This window comes from Pinus tabuliformis, chromosome 7 (genome assembly GCF_031772625.1).
Source record: "Pinus tabuliformis cultivar Carrire ecotype Pingquan chromosome 7, CPIR1, whole genome shotgun sequence".
NCBI classification, from domain to species: domain Eukaryota; kingdom Viridiplantae; phylum Streptophyta; class Pinopsida; order Pinales; family Pinaceae; genus Pinus; species Pinus tabuliformis.
In genome coordinates this window covers 361858858-361870625 of record NC_142293.1, presented here as the reverse complement: position 1 = coordinate 361870625, position 11768 = coordinate 361858858, and the positions used below count along the sequence as shown (strand labels likewise).

Genomic DNA, 11768 nt, shown 5'->3' with positions numbered 1-11768 from the left:
CATGGGAAGTGGAATCTAGGGGAGTGTTTCCAAGTTGTTGGAGAGTGTGCACTCACTGTCAACTTTGTTACCTGTTTTTTTAAAGATGTTAAGCTCTGCCATTATTAACCATCCACAACATAAAATCATAAATAAACATTCACATGAATTTTCAATCAGGCTACTGGCCCAGAAATCGTTTAGGGACAGGGAGCTATGTTGATAAATAAGCTCATTACGATAGTGCAATGACCTAGTTTCCTGCTGCCAAGTCAATTCTATTTGATTTGATTCTCACGATCAGATGCAATTGAAAATTTATGATCTTTATAACAGTTATTTATAAAGGGGAAAAATTACTTTTTACAGGAAACCGCAGCGAAATTTTTCATAATGCACTTCATTCTTCAGTCTATTCGGACAACTGTTCATAATGATAAATTTTTATAAAGGCACAAGAATGCTTTTTCCTATATGTCAATTTCAGCTTACTCTCTCTGAATTGGTTCGTAATCGGTTGCAAAGTGTTAAATTTGAAGGTATTGAATTTGAAGGTATCAGAGAGTGAAACTTAAATTGAAGGGATTAGAGACTGTAGGGTGAGAAGACAAAAGGTTGACTAGACATCAGATGTAACTAGATGTGAGCATCCATGCTTGGTACGGGAAGTTTGCTTATTAGGTAGCCATCTGAGATTCAGAGAAAGAAAATGCATATCGTTCCTACTGTTATTCATCCGTTTACTTTGATAAATGCTGCACAGAAATAATATAGCAAAGAAGCAATTCTCCATGGGAGCACATTTAATGAAAGCATTTCTTTAATCCCTTTAAGTGTACAGTAGGATGAAAGACTGTAAAAAGAATCAAACAATGACAAATTTTCTTAATCCCTATCTCTACATGTAGCTCACAATTTCAACCATGATTGAACCCTGTTGTGGAAGTCCTGCTCTTCTACCATCCCAGACCCAATTTTGTTCCCTAGCTTCCCAATCTTGATCCCTAGCTTACTATCTGCTTCGTCTTCGCTGCTGCGAGACAAATGAGTGAGGCTATTGTACAGAAACAGTCCGGGGCGCGGCACGGGATCGTGATGGTCTGTCCACCATGATTGAAAGAAAGGAAGGCTGATTTTGCTATGAGCTTCAGCAGCATCAACAACATCAGTAGCAGCAGAAGCCATGTGAGAAAACCCCACTGCATCATTAGCAAACTTAGAATTGTCATCCTCCTCAGCATCAGTAGAAGCAGGCAAGTTGAGATCCAACAACTCTCCTCCAATTCCTCTCCCACCACTAGTCTGGGGCAGCAGGGGAGGCTCCTTGGTGTTACTGGAAATGGTGCTAGTAGTGTCCGAATTTCCACCTGGAGTGGCCCAGTGGCACCTCTTGTGACCGCCCAAGGCTTGTCCAGTGGCAAAAACCTTGTGACAGATTGAACATTCATGGACTTTGATGGAATTGTTCTTCTTATTAGGGATTCCTGTTGCTGTTGCTAAAGTCTCATCAGTTTCTTCTCTGCTCATTATTTCTTTGAGAGGACTGGGCTTGTGGAAACTGTTGGGCAATTCGTGGCCTGACCTGATCATGCGATCCTCATCAGTAATATCCTCTTCCACCAAGCTCTCATTCTCATCAAGCTTGGGTGAAAAGCCCTTGGCTTTCTTGTGGCTGGCCCTGTGGCCTCCCAGAGCTTGGTATGAATGAAAAACCTTATTACATGTACTGCACTCATACATAATTTTCTTACCTTCTTCAGTCTCGTCCTCAGCCCTCTTAATCCTTCTTTTCTTCATAATCTTGAAAGCATCCAATCGAGGCTCTGGCACTGGTTCCTTCATGTCCCTTGATCCGGAATTAGCAGACTCCTCAGCTCCATCCTTTGACTTTTGAGTATTCACTATTCAATTTGACATCTTACCAAACAAGCAAGTTTTCCAAGTGGTCTAGACACCAAACAAAACACTTAAACCATATGATTGCAATATCAATGAACCAATGTCAGTATCGGTAGAGCATGTCCTCTCTTTAGGGCACATAGATGCAAACTAAGGTTAACATAGAGCACTAAAAATATTAAATTCTTTCAGAACTGTATTAAACCAATGAAAAATACACCATATAGGAGATGAGAAATCTGATCAGTGCAAGGTTTCCAACTTTTAAAGAAAGTTTCAAATGAAGGAGTTAGCTTTTTCATTATACACATAACTAGCTAACTCGAGCTACTGTTTAATTTGCTGAAATGTATCATTCCTTGAGAACAAACCTGCTTTGCCCTTGAGCAAGACTTGACAATTTCTAATTTCATTTGCTATTCATGCAATCAACTTCCTAGGGATCAATTTCATATGCATAGTACTGACTATTCAATTTGACATCTTACCAAACAAGCAAGTTTTCCAAGTGGTCTAGACACCAAACAAAACACTTAAACCATATGATGGCAATATCAATGAACCAATGTCAGTATCGGTAGAGCATGTCCTCTCTTTAGGGCACATAGATGCATACTAAGGTGCTTCAATGCTTAACTCCTTCATTTGAAACTTTCTTTAAAAGTTGGAAACCTTGCACTGATCAGATTTCTCATCTCCTATATGGTGTATTTTTCATTGGTTTAATACAGTTCTGAAAGAATTTAATATTTTTAGTGCTCTATGTTAACCGACTTTTCAACATTCCCCCCTACTCTTCTTCTTCCGACAGCTTCCTTTTAGTTTCTTTAGGCTCTTTTAGCCTACTTTTTCTTCTGAAAATATGCCATGTTTATTCTTGCCAGATTTTTTATTTTGCCTGCTTTATCGCAATCCTTTTTAAGTAAACGAGGTTCTGATGCCATCTTCTTCTAGTTAGGAATGATTAGACTTTAGGTCTAGATGGTTTCTGATTTGACTTTTACATTACCAATGACCATAAATTTTCTTTGCTGCTCAGAAATGCTCTCTTTACCACCTCTGTAATTTCTGCAAGTTGGAGCCAGATTCAGAGGCCTACATGTCACATGGTTTCAGATTTTTCAATATCTGAGCAAAATTGTTGGCCAATGAATCGTGCCTTGCTACTTACTCCCCATATTTCTTCCACCTTGATTGTGAGATTTAAATTTCCACCTAGAGCAGTATTTACATCTTTAACACGCCTTAGTGCGTTGGAGTCATACCAAAAGGGATTTTGGACTCCGTAAAGACCATAATGATTAGTAATTTATGACAGCTTTCCTGTTTTTGGTGGAATTCAAAACTCTCTAGACAGCTGCATAAGACATGTTGAACTACCGAGTTCCGGTGTATTGTTTCAGCAAGTTTTGATGTCACCAGACTTCCCATATGGATCATGAACACAAAATTGCCACTGTACCTTTACACATTGTTTCTTGAATCAAAATTATGTCAGGATTATAATTGGAAAATAATCTCTCGCTAGCTTTGTTTCGTCACACAATCTTGTTTTGCATTCAAAGAAAGAATGATCATCGCGTAACCTCTGTTAGAGGTACCCCCTGTTCCGAGGACCCCCTTAATTGTCATTTGTATTTCCTTTGTCCTCAATGTATTTCTATTGTTAGGAATGGAATGCACGCTCTTCATGTTGTGGAGGATGTATCTTTATACATATTTAACCCCTCAATGCCTAAATCTTCTTTTTCGGTTTTGAGTCTTTCCATGTCTGAGACTTTACCCTATCAAGTTATTCCTTTGCTTGTCTTGGGCTTTTACCTCCTTTTCTTGACCAGCAGCACTTTATACGGGAGATTCTTTCAAATTTTGCAACTGTCCTCAAATACATCGACACAACTTGATCATTACTCGATGAATCACAACGTACCTCTATTTTTATGCTGCCAAGCTTGAAGATTTTGATAATGCTTCTGAATCGTCAGACTCGTTCCAAGCTTCAGTTGTGCTACTTGATTTTGCCTTTGTCCCATAGGCCTCTGTTTTTCTTTCACGATATCCCCCTGAAGGATTCTAAATTTCAAGCCAGTTCAATCCTAGAACTGAAATAGAGTTGGGAATTTCTCCGTGCTCTTATAGTGACTCTACTCTCTTCTCCTCTAGAACATTCTGCCTCATTTAACACTGATGTAATTTTTCAGGAACTAAATGGTAAGAAACAGTTTACTAAGTCTTGTAATGATACATAGCATGATCTGTTTTCTTTGTCAATGACCATTTTCTCTCAAACCTTACCAAGGAAAACGTTGTGACCCTTCGCATCTGATGGTCATGTGCTTTTCTGGCAGTTATGTATTTTTGGCTGAATTAAAGGTAAAATGCCATTTAGCAACTATCTTGTGTGCCTCATGGTTTGCTTTCTTCTCATAGCTTGATTTCTCTTCGACAAAGGTTGTTTCACTGTATTCTGTATATCAATTTCTGAAGTGAATTAAGGATATTCTAAGCCCGATTGTGACACTTGCTTTGAAACACTGAGTGTTAAAGTTTGACAAAACATTAAGACAAATGTTGTTTCCATGTATTCTATCTGTGGTGGAATATCCCCGAGCAGAACCTCTATGGCAAGGATCAAATCATTGTAATCATCTCCTTTTGATACTGGAATTCCTCGCTGCATAGTAAGAATCTCCTTGGAGATTGTAAAACTTTGGTATCTTTACTTATCCTGGACTGCTCCATTAAATTGAATTGTCCTATAAGGCAGACTAAGACCATTGCTTGTTGGACCGGTTTCATGTTTTGGGGGCATATCAAAAAACACTTTTTGAATTTAATGGCCATGTTAACTTTTAGCATCAATCACTCTCGATTTCTTTTCCTGTTATCCTCAGGTTTGAGCTTAAGTACATCTTGAAGGCCATGAACCCAGATTCATGTTTGTGGCTTGATTTTTGACTGTTTGTTCAATTTTTGTGTCTTGGCCTTTCAAGGATTCCTCTTTGAATCTCCATCAAAATGTAGCCTGTATAGGGTTCCTCTTTGAATCTCCATCATAATGCCCTTCTTTTTAGACTCTAGGAATTTTCTTTATCCAAAACTAGTGCCCTCTTCTTTGCTTACAACTCATTCACCTATAATTTTGTGGCTTAATTAAGAAACCAAAAACATCACTTTTGTACAGGGATTCTAGTTTTTCCTCCACTTCCTTAAGTAATCTCTCCTTCTTATGTATTTTGTAAATTGCCAAATCAGTGGACCTGTTTAGTCCTTTTGAGGTTCTCCTCAAATTGTACGGAAGCTGATCCCTGAGAGAATCCATGCATCCTTTAGTTTCTTGACATATTTTTCCTACTTAACCATTCAGGATTTAGGTTGAAGTGATGAGGGGTCTTTTCTTTATAGGAGCCAATTCTAGTATTACAAGGTTGTGGTCAGAATCCCCTCCACATAAGGCTGAATTTGGATCTGATAGCTTCATCTAAAAAGAGGTCTGATATAAGAAAATGGTCCAACCTTTTCATTATTCTATATACTCCAACCCTCTTATTTCTCTAAGTAGGGGAGAGCTTTATTACCTCAATAGCATTGGAGAATCCTCAGGAATTTCTATTTAACATGAGAAAATTTATAAGTGGGATTTTGTTCCCCTTCTAAAACAAGTTGATATATGAGGTAGGGAGATTTTATGAAACCTGTGAGAAATGAAAGGTGGGATTTTTTTACTTTATAAAGAAAATTGATATCTTGGTAAGAAGCATGTGACAATGGTCTTTTAATTTTCTTGAAGCTCTATACTGTGAATGGTGGTAGTTGGAATGTAGTGGTTTTCATTGGTTTTGATTATGCCTTTGTTAGATGTTTAAAGAGTGAAACTAACATAGTGGTTCTTCTTGATGATTATATTATACCTAAGTAAATCTGATGGTTAATGGGTTGGCTCTAGTGGAGAGCTACTTTAAACATGAATGCCACAAGGTAATTTTACTTGTGCAGTTGAAATCTGTTCGAATTTTCTGGGCTTTTTAATTCAAAACCAGTGTGAAGGAGTGGTCCAAAAAGCCAGATGGCACTGGCTGAAGAGTCAAAGCAAGAGAGGTTGCGCACTTACTCGACGAACAACGCACTAAACCAACAATGCGGTAAATGCCTCCAACAACCACAGATAAAATAAGTAAACACATACGAAAATCAATCTGATAAAACTGGTTAAAAATCACACATTAACAGCATACCACAAAGTTAAAACTGGTTTTATTTTCATTTTCACAGGAGTCCTCAATACACAATAAAAATCCGACACTCATAAGTGAATCTTACTGAGCAGAAGAATTGGAACATACAAATATTTTATAAAAAGGGTTTTCTCAGCTACCTTTTCAACTACTCCGTGAATTGGGAATCAACCATGAAAATCTCTTAATATTACTCAGGGAAATCTCAATAAGAATTTGGAGCATGAACGAGCGCCACCGCCAAATATTTAAAGGGGGTTTACTCCTCTCTGCAATGCGAGTCAACAACAAAAACCCTGTCAATATAAACCTGACAAATTCTAATTGCATGTTAAAATTTTTAACAGACTTATGATTTGAAAAGAATCAAACGAAAATAAAACAATACCTGGCGAGAAAGGTAATGCACTCCATTGTTGCTTATGTAGGACATCTCACTGAATAACATCACCTGGGATTATAACCTGCATGCTTATAGCTGAAGATGGGAAGCGCAAATGAAAGGAGTCTCCATTTCTGCCACTCCTTCATTGCTGCATCAAACTATTTTACAACAAACTGTAACAAACTATTAGAATATTTTTTGGCAACCGCCATGGAGGAGGCTGAACTAAAAACAGATAATGAAACCTTTAACATTCCAACTCTAGCAATTGCGAGAAAACTCAGAACAGAATCTTGGCCTCATGGTCGAAACCCTGGTCCAGAACCTAGAGATTATATGTCATATTATCGAAGTACCTCGCTTATAAAAGGAACCAGTTCCAAAAAAAGGGCGCGGCCTACACAATGACTCATAATGAGAAATCAACTTGCTCGCCTACAGATAGCACCAGAGCTGCCGCATGCAGAAAGCCCACTAGAGCTTCCGCATGCAAATAGCCATGTGGAAAAGTTCGTGTCAGTGAATTATATGTAGCTTGGATATAAAAATCTTCAGTGAATTATATTTAGTTTGGATATAAAAATCTTATGCACCAGAATATTTAGTTTGGATGTAAAAATCTTTTGCACTAGAAAATCTTGGATAGCAGAAAAGTTGAATATCTTTTGCACCTGAAAACTTTGGATATCAGAAAAGTTTGATGCAAGGACACGCAGAAGAGCTACCAAAAACTTAGGATATCTTACTTTTACCCGTCTTGAAACCTGCGAAGCCCGCAATAAGACCCTAAATTTTGTTGGCCAATCAACAATTACATAATAAATTTTATATTATTTTTTAACATGAAAACTTTGGTTAAAATTGTGATGCACATCAATATTTTTGGTCAAACAGTAGATTAATACGCCGTCAACATTGAATCGATCGCTATTAGTCCCAGGCAGGGACTAATAAGTGGTGACCATTCATATGAATGTGAGATGGTATTTATAGTTGCTTTATAAAAGGTTGTTTATTAAATTGAAGTTCATTTTAAAAAGAGGAAGTATGATATGGATTAGATTATTATATTATTTTTTATCTATGTGGAAAAAATTATATAAATTAATTTACAGAAGCAGTTTAAGCAGTAGGACTTAATTTAGAAAATTAAATAATATTTTTTCAGAGTAAAACTTTGTCACTTAAACACCACACCGCTTAATACTATTCTACACTCAAATACCTTTCCATTGATATAAGAGTCATGTCAATTGTTATTTCAATACAAAAATTATGCCTGCCAAAAATTGTCTTATTGTAATTAAGCACCATAATTTGAAATAACACGGTAATCACTAAGTGCAATGTAAAAACTTGAATAAGTATCGAATTAGGAGTTCACTTAGACTGCGGCTTATCGTTGAGACTAAAAATGTCTGGATTGTTGTGATGAACATTGCTGAAAGTTTGGTCACATAAACTGTTTGTAATCTATATTCATAACTTTAACCAATAAATCAGACAGACGCTCACGTAAAAGCTGGTACCCGAAACCCCATTTATTATAAAACTGCAAATTCCGACCTCACCAAATTATATAAGAATGGAAATGTGGATTGATCGGATTACACTCGTAACTTTAATCAATTGTACCACAACACATTACTAATCAAAACCCCACAACAACACATCATTGATCAAAACCCCACAACATGCACATACCATTATTCACATCAATTATTCTTATTGCCGAAGGTATGGTGGATGGGCTAGATTGACCTGCCAACCGTAACAGTGGAGTACAAACGCTTATTGCAAAAGGAAAGAGAAATATGCCAGGCAATCTAACCAAGTATTATTTTCGATCTTTTTTTTATCAATTGGTTGGGTCTTAAATTGTTTGCAAGTTGTAGATGATTAGACTTTAAGAGCTTGTTTCCCTCTTTTATTTAGTTTCGTTGCTTAGAAGGACTCCGGTTGGGATGGTGTGTCATAGAGTTTCTATAGGTGGTGGAGACTTTGTTTAGAAGGACTCATGTTGGGATGGCGTGTCATAGAGTTTTTGTAGGTAGCCGAGACGTGCATGAAAAGTAAATGTGGAAGGGAGAACGGTATCGGGCAGAAATTTATTTTGACAGATAGCAAGATGATATTGGTAGAAGGACAACACATGTCACAATATTTTTGGTTAGAAAAGCAAAATCCAAGCATTCTCATTCGCTGGGATGAACATTGTTTGCCCACCTGAGCCAACAAAAAAAAGGCCTATTGTATATTTTGTATAGTATGTAAGCAATTTTTATATTAATAAAAATATGTTTGGTTTAATTAATATACCAAGTATGGTATGTAAACCATTTTTATATTAATAGTACTATGTTTGGTTTTTTCCAATTGAAAAAAATTATTAATAGACGAGGTGTGGTATATAAACAACTTTTATATTAATAAAAGTACGGTGGTTTTTTTCTTTTTCAAAAGAAACATCCAAAATACCACAACAACATAATTAAAAAAATGAGAGTAAAAAGTGAGTAGGCTATCTAAACGGTTACAACCAAAAACTTTACAATTGCCTTGCTCAACAGAACTGCAATTTTGGTCACATGAAAACACTGATCTCTCATCTTTCCTCCCAAATTATGGAAAGCGTCGTGTCCGCTCAAGATGATTTTATTTTCATGGTTGATCTTTTCTAACAGGAACCTCACATGGGAGGTCCTTCAAAGGAAGGGATGGCAGGGTCCGGGCAGATGCCCTATGTGCTGTCTGGCGGCTGAAACAAATGCCCACATGTTCTTTCAATGCGCTGCATCGTCTCAAATCTGGTATGATCTGTCATTATCTCATGGTTTCCCTCACCGGGTTTTCTTATCTATACAGGAGGGCTTCAAATGGTGGAGCGAACAGTGACCAGCTTGGCGATCAGTGTTCATCCTTACATGCTGGTTTTTGTGGAAATGGAGGAATGCTTGCATCTTTCAAAATTCCAGGGTGCCCCTTGCCTCTGTCCTGGTTCACATTTTCGCTTTCCTTGACCCTACTGGTTAACCTCCAGCCAGGATTTTTGTCAATTTTACCTCTATCGTTTCTTTTTCGGTTTATGTGGATGACTTTTCTCTTTTGATATTCCTCTCTGCTTTTGGATGGTTTTATAAATTGTTTCTAATGATGATATATCTGTAAGCTATCTAGACAGTCTTTTTTTTGTGGTAGTTTCCCGATTAATCTGCAGTATCAGACCTATCTGTTTTTGTTCCAGGATGGGACAGCCATGTTATGTAACAGATCTTTATATTCTCTTAATATAATCCATGTTGTTTTTCTCTCTGAAAAAAAAAATAAATAAATAAATTTCATAACTTTAATCGATACATCGGACAGAGCTCAATGTAAGCTCGTACCCAAAACCCCATTTATTATAAACCACAAATTCCGACATCACCAATGGCAATGCAGATTGATCGGATTACGTTCTTAACTTTGATCCCCTCTTGTAACACAACACATCACTAATCAAGACCCCACACAAGGCGAACCATATTTCCCATGCTATAAGGCCATAAATGAACAGTGGCTGTATATGCCCACAGTTCAATTTCGGCCTTAGCAAAATCGAACGGTGGACATATACAGCGGCCATTCATTTATGACCCCATAGCATGGGATTTATTGGTTGCCCCCCACACAACACGCACGTACCATTAGGCAGAAAAAGAAACATACAGAGCTGGAGCTGGAACTGTGCCTGCGGTGAAGCTTTCCCGTGTGTTTCTGTTGCTCAGCTTCCTCAGGGGCAAACTGCCCCTCGTGACCATGACCGTGGCCGTGTTCGAGTCCATGCTGAGGAGCAGCTGGATAATAAGGGGCAGCCTCAGTCCTAGCAGGAGTCTGCACAATGTGATCACTTTGCTTTCCCTCATCTTCCTTCTTTTTGCGGAATAAGCCGAACATACAGCGGTCCTTGTGCTCTGGTGCTTCTTCCGCCATCTTAATATTAATTTAAAACACTAAGACGAGTAAATAACTTGGTAAAAATTGCAGACGATATAACAAACAACAAATGGGGACAACAAATGGGGAGAACGCAGTAGATGTAAATAAGGGGGGAGAATGTGGTATTTATAGTTTTGGTGTGGAGGTCTCTTCGCTTCTTTCGAATTGCTCCTACGAGCTGTACACGCGCCATGCCCACAATGGTCAGATGGAACCGACATCACGTTACCACAATGTCGGTGCCAAAATATCATAAGGAAGGTGGGGCCCACGGAGGTTGATATTTTTATTTTGAAAGGGATCGTTTCGTAAGGTATCATCGTCTCTGTTTCGCTTTTTGCCAACAGACCTTACCCTGACCGTGACTGGTCCCGACTCCCGGGACGAGGGCCATTTGTTTTTAGGTTTATCTTGAATTTCCGGGGGGCAGAACTTTCATCTCATCGTATCTTATTATATACCATTTTTTAATAAATAATTAAACCACATCAATAACGCACATACAGATAAGATACCATTTTTTAATAAATAATTAAACCACATCAATAACGCACATACAGATGAATTCCCAAAGGCTGTCCAGATGAGTTGAATAACCCTAGAAAATGAATTCCCAAAGGCTGTCCAGATGAGTTGAATAACCCTAGAAAATATTCGAAGGGCCACCTGTGCGATGCATGAATTACTTTCGAAGACTTTGAATTCACGCCATCTAGCGGCAATAATGGTGATGACATGTGATGAATAAAGAAAACAAGAACCACCACAACGATCATGGCATGTCATGAAATACGAAAACAATAACGACCGCAAACACGTTGTGGGTATTTATGGTTAAATTTTAATTTTAAGTATTTAAATCCTATGGTATATATATAAGAGTTAAGGTATATTTGTTTTAACATCGAAAATGTGGAGAGGTGAAGCGTCACATCTCTTGTAATTTCTCCTCTCATTTTTTTCCAAAATTTACTTCAAAATTAATTTTCAATTTTAAAATTTTTAATATAAATCAATTTTCAGTGTTTTAAATACAACGCTATGAAAATCATCATATCTAATAATATTAATATTATTAATTATATTTTATAATTATAAAGTTATTATTTAGTGATAAATTTTCCCTAATTGGCTATTGTAAGGCCAAGGAGGTAATGACAACATGTCCCTCATAGAAGTTATATAATTATTTATATTATTCTAATAAATAATTGTTTCTATTATTCTAATAATTATTTTTGGAATTTAGCTTATAGCATTGTTGGTGAAATCTCAATTTTTTTGTTATTTAA

General features: G+C 37.2%; 1 protein-coding gene across 2 annotated transcripts; it reads right to left on the bottom strand.

Annotated features, from left to right (window-relative positions):
- Nucleotides 1-781: 781 nt before the first annotated feature.
- LOC149247452 (uncharacterized) lies at nt 782-10152 on the bottom strand. 2 transcript variants are annotated; one of them, XM_089458222.1, is made up of 3 exons: nt 6855-10152; nt 6502-6671; nt 782-6382 (listed from the first exon to the last, which is right to left on the bottom strand). In XM_089458222.1, the coding sequence occupies exon 3, from the start codon at nt 1819-1821 to the stop codon at nt 889-891; it is 933 nt and encodes a 310-aa protein (XP_089314348.1). In that variant the 5' UTR covers nt 1822-6382; nt 6502-6671; nt 6855-10152; the 3' UTR covers nt 782-888. The 2 variants fall into 2 exon arrangements, with proteins under 2 accessions (XP_089314348.1, XP_089314347.1); XM_089458221.1 differs by having other exon boundaries at nt 6502-10152.
- Between the last annotated feature and the right edge of the window lie 1616 nt (nt 10153-11768).

Excerpts from the sequence above, each read along its gene's own strand:
- LOC149247452 (XM_089458221.1), bottom strand. The coding sequence starts at position 1,821 with ATGAAGGAACCAGTGCCAGAGCCTCGATTGGATGCTTTCAAGATTATG.